At 46.3% G+C, this 12,779-nt stretch overlaps 1 protein-coding gene across 2 annotated transcripts in view; it reads right to left on the minus strand.

Annotated features, from left to right (window-relative positions):
- LOC141088008 (probable RNA polymerase II nuclear localization protein SLC7A6OS) overlaps nt 1-12,779 on the minus strand; it is a 51,507-nt gene that overhangs the window by 18,477 nt on the left and 20,251 nt on the right. For both annotated transcript variants that reach the window (XM_073573844.1, XM_073573845.1), the window contains exon 2: nt 1,224-1,580. In XM_073573844.1, coding sequence (XP_073429945.1) covers nt 1,224-1,580 — 357 coding nt within the window. The remainder of the gene's footprint in view (nt 1-1,223; nt 1,581-12,779) is intronic.

The raw sequence follows: 12,779 nt of genomic DNA on the forward strand, positions 1-12,779 counted from the left end.
GCATCCTGTATGTACCACAGCAGACAGGCATAGGCTCCACAGGAAAGGAGCGCAGCCCATGAGGTACCGCAGGTAGAGGAAGGAACTGCAACAAAACCCATCTATTCTTCCCTACACAACACCATCACTTTGTACATTCATTCTACCAGTTGTTTTTAGTCCAACAATTCACAATATGTGTATGTAATTACCCCGGAGCCAGCGCTCGTGTCCAGGGGAGTATGGATGAAGGTGAAAGGGTTCTCTGGCGAAACGAGTTACCACCCATCCACAGGGTAGGTGGTAACTTAATGACTGCTGGGACCTGCACAAATTGGCAGCCACCGTGCACATATGCGACCACCACTCCATTCATTCCCTATGAGACTGCAGAGTGCTGGGCTGCCCTTATTGGTATATAAATAAAAACAAAGTTGTCTGTCATTATAAACATGTCTGCTTATTTGCAGAACACTGCCCCACCTGTCCACAGGTTGTATTTGGGATTGCAGCCCCATTTTCTTCACTCCAGTGGAGCTGTGTTGTAATACCAGACACGACCCATGGGACATGTGGTGATGTTCCTGGAAGGAAGCAGTCATGTTATAATACTCACCATTTCATTTGATTTGCCTCCCCTACTCTTATCATCTAGACTCCGGATCTACAAGTCCATAGAGATGTGCCATGCTGTGAAGGACTGTAGGAAATTACTGGGGAAAGACAAGTCCCAAAACATGTGTTCTATTATTGGAAGACATGTTGGGCATATGATCAGTGGCGGCTGTGAGCCAAGACCTGCACCCATGGATGGGAAGAGTGGCATAACCTGTTAACCAGTAGACTTCCCGATGATATTGATCCTGTTCATTCAACATTTAAAAGTGCTGACCGGGTCTTACATACTGATGATATACCACTTATCAGGTTGTGTCTGCCCAGCAACAGCCAGATGTTCCGCACATTGCCAAGTGCCGCTGCAGAGCACTGCAGTTTATCTCCCACTATGCCGGGGCAGATTTCAGCTGACTGGTGGGGAGCAGGATGCCACCAATCTCAGATTGATGACCTATCCTATCACCAATATGCAAGTCCTGGACAATCCCTATAACCTCATGATGGATAGAGATGCGTTATGGGGAATGGAGCTCATAGAGATGCATGTCGAGTGCCAGTTAATTTACCAACATATCCGCCACATAACATCAGAAAGTGCCACCATTCTCCCTCCAGCCCTCACAAACCTTGAGATTGCCAGTTTCCTTCTCGGCTTCCTCCTGTTCTATATCAAAAACTTGGAAGGTCTCTTCTTTTCTGCCCTTGGAGTTGGCGTCGTCTTTTTCGGAGGCTTTCGCTGTTTCTGGCCCAAGATTGCCCACAGGGCTGGCAGGTTGGCTATCGTCAGACTTGCCATCTTCCTCCTGCTCACATTTTGGTCTAAGGCTGGAGACTAACCGGTAGCGGCTCGCTTGGCGTTCAGCATCTCTACTGGCCCTCAAGTCTTTCTGGATCTGCTGTAAATTCCCAATTGAGGGACGGTGGACACGGGTGTTGTGGTCTCGGGATATGGCTTCCTGCACATACTTTTGGAGTGGTTCATTCTAAAAAGGGCCAGAAAAACAGGAGTGTGAAAGTAGAAGGTTCAGAAGGAAATAAAGGTCCAGACTCATCATCTCCCTTTATTGTCTGGTCTTATTTAATTGGTGTTTTCTGTGCCATATTAATCAAAATGTCTTATGTGGTTCAAGAGTTTGGCACAAAATAAAATACTTTTTCTCTCTGTTTTTGACCTTTTTTGTGATGTGTAGCGCAAAGTTTGCAAGTTTCACTAAAATGTCACAAAAATTGCACCAAAGATTCAGGAGGATCTTTCTGAAAAGTCACAAGTGATGAATCAGGCAAAAGTAGCAAATCAATAGTCCATGAAGCAGAAAATTCCTTTTAGTAAGTAGCACCGCACGAGGGGGCAGACAGTGTGGGAGATCAGAGGCTCACATACGATTATAGTGTCCAAGGGTTAATACCGAACTAAAGATAAGGCTCCTTTATTGGGGAACTGTTGGGTCCAGGACACCTTACATACAGGGGAGATGGGCATATTTGCAATTATTATTTAACCAAATAATGACCAAGCAACATGTTTAGAGCATGGTAAGTTTCTGGACTGGGGGTAAGGCCTCTGCAATCTCTCAGGTGCAGGTCAGTGACTGGCTGTCAGATACAGAGGCCCCTGGGGAGAAGGAGACAAGTGGGAAATCACACCATCTGTGGGCTGATCAGTGAGCACCATCTATAGTGTGCACAGCACGCCTTGCACACAGGTGTCAGCAGCTCTGGAAGTATAGGGGGCTCCTATGAAAATGAAAAACTAGAAAGTTTGCATGCCAAAAAAGCCTACACACATCAGGTATCCACACAGCTGTAACAATCCGGAGGATTCATCCAGCACCAAATGTTGCATTTTTTTAATAATTTATGTTGAAAATAAAAATCCTCTGCAATAATTCATATGTCCCCAAACAGCAGTGAAGACATACAACCTGTCCTGAAAGAAATAAAAATCCGCACCCGGGAGACAATACGGCCTCGTTCACACCTTAAGTATTTGGTCAGTTTTTTACCTCAGTATTCGTCAGACAAAACCAGGAGAGGAACAGAGGAAATAGCTTAGTTACTCACCGATAACGGTGTTTCTCGGAACCCATGACAGCACCACGGAGAGAGGGGATCCGCTCTTCAGGGACAAGAACCTACAGATAAAAAGGGTGGTACCTCTCCTCCGCCTTCAGTTGGTTACAGAGCATCAGAGGGTCTCCAGGTTAGTTAGACAACAGAAATATATACACAATATTATAATACTGCTTATTTATCAAAACCACCGTGCCTAAACGGAAACACTCTACTCACAGTAAAAACGTGCTCACCATACTCGTGAAGGGGAGGGGAATAAGCGGGTGCTGTCATGGGTTCCGAGAAACACTTATCGGTGAGTAACTAAGCTATTCTCTCTCACCCATGACAGCACCACGGAGAGAATTAGAGATTGGTAGCTTAGGGAGGGACCACCGCCTGAAGGACTCTTCTCCCGAAGGTCAGGTCAGATGTAGAGGTTAGATCTAATCTATAGTGCCTAAAAAAGGTCGAAGGTGATGACCAGGTGGCCGCCTTACAGATTTGTTCTATTGATACCTCAGATCTTTCAGCCCATGAGGTCGCCATTGCCCTTGTGGAATGGGCTCTCAGCCCCTCCGGGATGGTATTTCCACTGGATGAGTATGCCAGGGCAATCGCATCCCTTATCCATCTTGCCAGGGTACTCTTGGATGCCTTGAGCCCCTTCCGAGGACCCTGGAAACATACAAAGAGAGAGCCTTCCTTCCTACATTTTTTGGTGGCCTCTAAGTACTGTACTAGGCACCTTTTAACATCTAAAGTGTGGAATTTTTCTTCCCCCTTATTTTTTGGATTTGGGCAGAAGGAAGGAAGGACTACCTCTTGGGACCTGTGGAATTGGGATGATACTTTAGGTAGATAGGCCGGGACAGGTTTTAGGATGACTCTATCCTCTAGAATTTTTGTAAAAGGTGGCCCTGCTGATAAGGCTTGAATATCGCTCACTCTTCGGGCTGATGTTAGTGCCACCAGAAGCACCGTTTTAAGTGATAGGATTTTTAGGGGTGCCGAGTGAATTGGTTCGAACGGAGGGCCTGTCAGCGTTGAAAGTACAAGATTCAGGTCCCATGACGGTAACCTTTGACTAGCTATTGGCCTAGATCTGGTTGCGGCCTTAATAAACCATGCTACCCAGGGGTCACCTGCCACATCATGGTTATAGAGGGCGCCTAACGCCGCTATTTGTACTTTTAATGTGTTGACCGCCAGACCCTGTTCTAGGCCCTTTTGTAGAAATTCTAGGATCTTATCAAACGAAACCCCGTCCTGAACTTTTGCCCTAGAAGTGGATAGGAATTTTTTCCATGTTCTGCCGTAAGCTCTCATGGTAACCGGTTTCCTACTTTTTTGTAGTGTAGTTATCAGGTTCTCTGAAAATCCCCTGTCCCTCATCAGTGCCCTCTCAAATTCCATGCTGTTAAATGGAGGTTCGGTGCCTGAGGATGTAACACTGGGCCCTGCGATAGCAGGTCCGGGAGACCCGGTAGGATCCATGGGTCGGTTACGGAGAGCATTCTTAGCCAGGAAAACCAGGTTCTTATGGGCCAGAAAGGGGCTATCAGTATCATTCTTGCCCCATCCTCCCTGACTTTCTTTAGGACCGCTGGAATGAGCATGATTGGGGGAAAGGCATATGTTAGACTCTGTGTCCATGGGAGCATAAACGCGTCTAGAGTTAAAGGATTCCCCCTGGGATCTAGGGAGCAGAAGGTGTCTACTTTTTTGTTTTTGAAATCGGCAAACAGATCTGTGTCTGGGGTCCCCCACATTTTTACAATCTGCCGAAAAATGGACCACTTTAGTACCCATTCCCCCTGTCGTAATTGGGTGCGGCTCAGAAAGTCCCGGAAGTGTAGGGCTGTCAGAGATAGCAGGTTTTCCTCTGCCAGTTTGAGGATTTTGGCAGATGTGTCCATTAGGGCTTGGGACCTGGTTCCCCCTTGATGATTTATATAGGCCACTGTGACTCGATTGTCCGAAAGAATGCGGACATGGTGATTCTGGAGCAGGGGTAGGAAGTGTGTCAGTGCATAGCCTACTGCTAGAAGCTCTTTTTGATTTGAGGCTTTTAGTTCTTGATCTCCCCATACGTTCTGAGTCACCTCGTTGTTCATGTGTGCTCCCCATCCCGTGGGACTGGCATCCGTTGTCACTATGTGTGTTATCTTTGTTACCCAGGGGATCCCTTTGGACAAATTTTCCTGGTTTCCCCACCAAACTAGGGAATGAATAGTTCTTGAATTTAGGGTAATACGACCCTCTAGGTGTCCCCCTATTGCTGCCTGGTTGGCTAATACGTCCCACTGGAGATCTCTCGTGTGTAACTGAGCCCATTGAACTGCTGGCAGGCAGGCGGATAGGGAACCCAGCAGTGACATAGCCTTCCTTAGTGTCATAGAGGGATTTTGGATTGCTCTCGCTGTAACTTGAGCGATTTTCTCCTTTTTGTGGTCTGGGAGGCGACACGCCTGAATGTTTGAGTCTAGTGTTAAGGTACCGTTACACCTAGCGATGCACCAGCGATCCCGACCAGCGATATGACGCGGTCAGGATCGCTGGTGCATCGCTAAGTGGTCGCTAGTGAGCTGCCACACAGGCAGATCTCACCAGCGACATCGCTGGGGACGGGGATCGCTACTTACCTGTCAGACGCGGCGATCCTGCGTCCTCCCGCCTGGCTCCACGCGTCGCTCGTCTTCACAGCAGGAAGCGCCACAGGAAGTGACCGACGAGGAATGATCCAGGAGCCTCTCGCGCGATCAGCGATGAGCAGCGGGGGAGCCGGTTGGAGGTAAGTATCACATGCAGAGATATCGCTAGCAATATCGCTGCAACGTCACAAAATCGGTGACTTTACAGCGATATTGCTAGCGATATCGCAGTGTGTAACGGGGGCTTTAGGCCCAAGAATTCTTGCACCCTGCTGGGCTCCAATCTTGATTTTTTTAGATTTAGAAGCCAGCCTAGGCCTTGTAGAGTGTCCATCACCCTGTCCCTCTGTTCTCTGCATTTTTGAGCTGAGCTGCCTGCTATTAGGAAGTCGTCTAGATACGGGATTATTATTATGTCTTGTTCCCTTATATGAGCCATAATTTCTGCTATTATTTTGGTGAATACCCGCGGGGCTATCGATATTCCGAACGGCAGGGCTCTGTACTGGAATTCTTTCACCTTGCCCTTTATTGAGAAGGCTAACCTGAGATATTTTCTGGACTCTTTGTGGATAGGGACGTGATAATAGGCGTCGCTGAGATCTAACACCGTCATGTAGCATTTTGGGAACTGGACTTTGGTGGTGGACCTGATTGACTCCATTTTGAAGCTCTGATTCCTGACGTATTCGTTTAGCTTTTTCAGATTTATAATCGTTCGAAAGGTGCCGTCCGGTTTGGTTACTAGAAAAAGAGGGGAGTAGAACCCTCTGCCCATATCCTGCAGGGGAACCTCCTGGAGGACTCCTTTTTTTTTTTTACTAGGCCTAGGACCTCGCTTTCTAGCGCTTCTTGTTCTCGCGTACTGGATCTCAGCGGCGTTGTTACATACTTTTGAGGTGGGAGAGAGAGAAAGTCTATTCTTAGGCCCTCCTGGATTAGGTTTACTATCCATGGGTTGTTTGAAATTCTCCTCCAGGCTTGGAGAAAAAGGGTTAACCTTCCCCCCCACCCTGGGCGTACTGTCACCTGGAGGGCTTTTTGTCTTGGGGAGAGTTATTAAAGAAGAACCCTCTCTCTCTTCTTTTGTCATCACACTTTTGTTCCTTCGGTGGTCTCCTCTGAAAAAAACCTCCTATTTCAAAAGGGCCTCTTAAATGCTGCTGGCCCTAAATTTGGGAATCCTTTCTTCTTGTCTCCTGCTTTCTGGAGGATGTCATCTAATGTCTCCCCAAAAAGGAATTTCCCTTCACAGGGGATTGAACAATTTCATTTTGGTCTGTAGGTCCCCTGGCCAACTTTAAAGCCATAATGTCCTTCGGGCCGCGTTTGAAAGTGCTGCTTTTTTGGACGATAGCCTGACTGAATCGGCCGGAGTCCGCTAGGAATGCAGCCGCTCCCCTTATTACTGGGATAAGATCTTAGATTCTATCTCTTAGTGTCCCTTCCCTCAGCTGTTTCTCAAGTTGGTCCACCCATACCATTAGGGCTCTTGAGGTACATGTCGCCGCTATTGCTGGCCTGAGGTTACCGCCTGCCGACTCCCATGCCCCCTTTAGAAAGTTATCCGCCTTTTTATCTAGGGGGTCCCTGAGGGTGCCCATGTCCTCAAAGGGAAGGGCGAATTTCTTTGAGGCCTTAGCAACTGCTACATCGAGTTTCGGGGCTTTATCCCAAGACGTAGATGCCTCCTCCTCAAAGGGATATTTTCTTTTAAGGGAAGGGACTGTAGTATTTTTCCTGTCTGGCTTGTCCCATTCTTTTTTAAATTAGGCCCTTGACAATTTCGTTAAGCGGAAATACTCTCCGTTTTTTCTGGCCTAGTCCGCCGAACATTATGTCCTGGACTGTTTTATCCGGCCTAGGGTCCAATACCCCCATGGTAGATCTTACAGCTTTTACAAGTTTGTCTACCTCTTCTAGGGGAAAACAGTGACGCCCTCCTGTTTCCTCGTCTGAGGATGAGGAGCCAGATTCCGAGGTTTTAGTCGTGATTTCTCCCGACGTGGAAGAGTCTGACTGGGAGGTTTCTATCGTGTCTTTCTTCCTCGTTTTATCCCTATGTTTAAGGGACATGAGGGAACTCTGAACCTCTGATGTGATTGCGGCCCTTAGGTCGGATGCGAAATCCGGAGTCTCCTGACAAAGAATTTCCTTTGTGCAAGACTCACATAGTTTTTTCTCCCATGATACAGGTAGGGGTCTAGTGCAAGTGGGGCATTCCCTGTTCTTTTTTGCCTTCTTCTTTCCCTAATAAGGGAGAGGAATTGTATTACAAGGGTGAACATTCACGAAGATCACTTACTCCCAAAAGGTGCGCGTCTGCAGGTACCGGTTCGGGAGATGGAGTCAGGTCCTGTATAGGCTGATCTCCTGGTGGCGATTTGCTCCTTGCCGCTGACGTACTACGCCGCGTGGAGTGACTGCTGGAACAGCCCTCTCTGTTTCGTTCCTTTTGTCGGTGGTGGGGTTGGTGGTGCTGCTGCCTGGCATGCAGCTCCTGTTGCTGGTCGCTATCCTCCATTATTAGGATCGCTTCCAGCCAGGAGTTTCTGTACCCACCATTTTTAAAGTTGCCGCCCGTGTGACGTCACCGCTCCCATCCTGCATCGCGCTGGTTGGGGAGCGAGCTCCTGCGCATGATTCAGGGACCCGGAAGCCGCACCTCTACTTCCGGGGCAGCGGCCATCTTGGTACTCTCTGTACCATGGCGCTGCCCATGCTTCCACTGGTTCCCCACGAGCCCCTATCTCCTTTCCGGAGCGGCGACTCCGGCGTCTCCCTCCGCTCACCCGGCAGCCCGCATCGGCCCCAGCGGTTGCGGCTTCGGGCACCGTTCCTGCCGCGACAGGGGCCTCCCCGCTGCCGAATACCGGACAGGCCGGCCCAGGATCCGGACTCTTCCTCTGCTGCACAGGTACGCCGTACTGTGGGTCCCCCCCGTCAGGGACAGGAACCCAACTGAAGGCGGAGGAGAGGTACCGCCCTTTTATCTGTAGGTTCCTGTCCCTGAAGGGCGGATCCCCTCTCTCCGTGGTGCCGTCATGGGTGGGTGAGAGAGAAAGTATAATAGAAACACGTCACCACTTCTGTATTATCACCCACTCCTGGTTCTGGCTTACAAATACGGAGGTAAAATACTGACCAAATACTGAACGCGTGAACGTGGCCTAAAAAGATATCCCCTTAACGACCGCCGATATGCCTTTTAACGGCGACTGCTAAGGGTACTTAAACCACAGCGTCATTAATTAACGGCACTGTGGAGAAAGTGTATAGCGCCCCCCAGAGTCAGATTTTCTCCGGGGTCTCGGTTGGCGGGACCCCAGAGAACATGATTCGGGTCGGTTTTTTAACGACTCCGCATTTGCGATCACTCTTATTAACCGTATAATGGGGAAAAAAAAAAAAAAAAAAGCGATTTTGCATGAAATTTCTCTCTCCTCTGATGTGATTGCACATAACAGGAGAGATAAATAGGATCCCCGATCTCCCCAGTACCTTCCTGTGGTCCCCGGGCCCTCCTGCCTCTTCCGGTGGGCGCCGCCATCTTGGTCCAGGAAGAAAATGGCGGGCGCATGCGCAGTGTGCCTGCCGAATCTGCCGGCTGGCAGATTTGATTCATTTATTACAGATAGGGTTTATCACAGTGATCAAAATAAAAAAAATAGTAAATAACCCCCTTGTTTAGGAAAATATAATGAATTAAAGAAAATATAATTATTTTCATTTTTCTATTAGGGTTAGACTTTGGCCTGTTTCACACTTACGTTTTTCAGATCAGTTGTAAGCCGCGAAAATGGCGGAAAACGGATCCTTCGGTGTTTTGACAGCAACGTGTGGCACCGGACCGTTGTTTTGAAGGATCCGGCAAAGGTTGAATTTTAAAGGAACCCGTGCCTGGAAAAAAAAAAAAAAAAAAAAAAAAAGAGAGAAGGAGAGAAAGCGAGAAAGAGAAAGCGAGATACCGAAACGACATTCAGGGTTAAATATGTTCCCAAAGCAAAGTTTCCAGGCATGCGCAGTTAAAAATAGCGGACCGTCAACAAAAAAAACATTGCAGAGTCAGTCTCATCCGCCCGGGCGAGGGTAAAATTTTGGCGGATCCGTAAAAAAACGGCTGTGACGGACGTCCGTCAGTCAGTCAAGATCCGCCACTAATGTAAGTCTATGGGGGAAAAAAACGGATCCGTCCCTTTTTGGCGGATCCGTTTTTTCCGAAATTGGCGGATTTTGACTGACGCAAAAAAACTGAAGTGTGAAACAGGCCTTAGGGTTGGAATTAGGGTTAAGGTTAGGGTTGGGATTAGAGTTAGACAGGGGCGAACACTGACAGCTTGGGGCCCCTGTGCAAGAAATGTCTCTGGGCCCCCTTCCTTTTATGGCGACAAAGCTATATATATATATATATATATTACATAGTCTCCTTTATTATGTATACTGCTGTCCCTTATTATACAGTGCCCTCTCTCGTCATGTACATTACAGCCGCTTACATATTGGATTATATAGAGCCCTGTTTTTTATTACAGATCATCCTGTCTTGTTAGCTGTATAATTCAATGATGGCTGATGGAGCATGGGAAAGTGTCCTTTCTAATGGAGGAGCTGATGGACTGGTAGTCTGGTCACCGGCTGCTCCATCAGCAGTCATTTTATATCTAAAAAGAGAGGGGACTATGTAATAAAAAAGGGTGCTGTGAATAACAAAATTAACAAGAATACACTATGTAAGAGACAGCACTATTACATAACCAGGGCTGTGGAGTCGGTAAGCCAAACCTGCGACTCCGACTCCTACTCCACGACTCCGACATATATTGCTTATATTTAAGTGAAAAATTTATTGTAATACAATGTGAACATCAGACATTTAATCATTTTTATGATACAATAATCAAGATATTTAGATAGAACAAAATATAGATTTATTGGAATACAACTTTAGAACACAAAAAAACTAATAGATTGTAAATATGTAATACACTATGGAATATCGATGACATATACATATATATATATATATATACACATACACACACACACAGTTGTGGCCACAAGTATTGACACCCCTGCAATTCTGTCAGATAATACTCAGTTTCTTCCTGAAAATGATTGCAATCACAAATTCTTTGGTATTATTATCTTCATTTAATTTGTCTTAAATGAAAAAACACAAAAGAGAATGAAGCAAAACATTGATCATTTCACACAAAACTCCAAAAATGGGCCAGACAAACATATTGGCACCATCAGCCTAATACTACCTTTAGCCAAAATAACTGCGACCAACCGCCTCCGGTAACCATCAATGAGTTTCTTACAATGCTCTGCTGGAATTTTACACCATTCTTCTTTAGCAAACTGCTCCAGGTCCCTGATATTTGAAGGGTGCCTTCTCCAAACTGCCATTTATAGATCTCTCCACAGGTTTTCTATGGGATTCAGGTCTGGACTCATTGCTGGCCACCTTAGAAGTCTCCAGTGCTTTCTCTCAAACCATTTTCTAGTGCTTTTTGATGTGTGTTTTGGGTCATTGTCCTGCTGGAAGACCCATGACCTCTGAGGGAGACCCAGCTTTCTCACACTGGGCCCTACATTATGCGGCAAAATTTGTTGGTAGTCTTCAGACTTCATATTGCCATGCACACGGTCAAGCAGTCCAGTGCCAGAGGCAGCAAAGCAGCCCCAAAACATCAGGGAACCTCCGCCATAATAAAAGAAGAAATGATCCAGCTGAGTGCTCTGGTGATTTATTGAGTGCTGTTCAGACAACAGAACATTAGCCAGGAACGCGTAAACAATGTTCTGTTGTCTGAACAGCACTCAATAAATCACCAGAGCACTCAGCTGGATCATTTCTTCTTTTATTACTGCTGTACGGCCAGGGCAGGGCCGGATCCGAGTCTGAGGTGCGGTGAGGTCAGACATGGGTGAGCTGGTCTTTCAAACGAACCTCCGCCATGTTTGACTGTAGGGACCGTGTTTTTTTCTTTGAATGCCTCTTTTTTTTCTCCTGTAAACTCTATGTCGATGCCTTTGCCCAAAAAGCTCTACTTTTGTCTCATCTGAACATTCTTCCAAAACGTTTTAGGATTTTTCAGGTAAGTTTTGGCAAACTCCAGCCAGGCTTTTTTATGTCTCGTGGTAAGAAGTGGGGTCTTCCTGGGTCTCCTACCATACAGTCCCTTTTCATTCAGACGCCGACGGATAGTACCGGTTGACACTGTTGTACCCTCGGACTGCAGGGTAGCTTGAACTTGTTTGGATGTTAGTCGAGGTTCTTTATCCAACATCCACACAATCTTGCGTTGAAATCTCTTGTCAATTTTTCTTTTCCGTCCACATCTAGGGAGGTTAGCCACAGTGCCATGGGTTTTAAACTTCTTGATGACACTGCGCACGGTAGACACAGGAACATTCAGGTCTTTGGAGATGGATTTGTAGCCTTGAGATTGCTCATGCTTCCTCACAATTTGGTTTCCCCAAGTCCTCGGACAGTTCTTTGGTCTTCTTTCTTTTCTCCATGCTCAATGTGGTACACACAAGGACACAGTACAGAGGTTGAGTCAACTTTAATCCATGTCAACTGGCTGCAAGTGTGATTTAGTTATTGCCAACACCTGTTAGGTGCCACAGGTAAGTTACAGGTGCTGTTAATTACACAAATTAGAGAAGCATCACATGATTTTTCGAACAGTGCCAATACTTTTGTCCATCCTCTTTTTTATGTTTGGTGTCGAATTGTATCCAATTTGGCTTTAGGACAATTCTTTTTGTGTTTTTTCATTTAAGACAAATTAAATGAAGATAGTAATAACAAGGAATTTGTGTTTGCAATCATTTTCAGGAAGAAACTGAGTATTATCTGACAGAATTGCAGGGGTGTCAATACTTTTGGCCACAACTGTATATATTGTATGTATATATAATACTATGTTATAAACTATGTAAGTGGCAAAAAAGTTTTCAAGAAAAACATACTAAGTAACATTTGTGCAGTCTATGAATTTGTTCTAAGAAATAAAATTGCCTCTATCAGATCCTCCTTCATAGATTACCTCAAATCTGACCTAATAATTTTAAGGCTAGGCAAAGCCGTAACCACATGGGCAACATCTTTAACAATTTCCGGGTATAAAGGAATTGCCTCATGCACAGTCAGTTTTGATGAACGGTTGAATTTTTCTATATCTTTGAGAGCAAGTGAAACATTTTGCTCAAGTATGGTCAATCTGCTTGCTATAGGAGACGGAGTGAAATCTTTTTCCTTTCGGCAACGCTTTGCCTGCTCCATGTCATCCAAATACTTGTCAAAGTCAAACTCCTCATCTGATGAGGATGAAGATATGGCAGCAGTAGCACTGGCAGGACCCAAGTCCTCTTGCGCCTGGCAGTCCTCCTGTAGGCCACTCATCCTAACTGCTACCTCAGTCAGAGCTTCTTTTCCTTTAAGTAAGCTGTTGATCATCAAGC

This window comes from Dendrobates tinctorius, unplaced genomic scaffold, assembly GCF_039654945.1.
Source record: "Dendrobates tinctorius isolate UK_male_01 unplaced genomic scaffold, ASM3965494v1 ptg000037l, whole genome shotgun sequence".
NCBI lineage: Eukaryota > Metazoa > Chordata > Amphibia > Anura > Dendrobatidae > Dendrobates > Dendrobates tinctorius.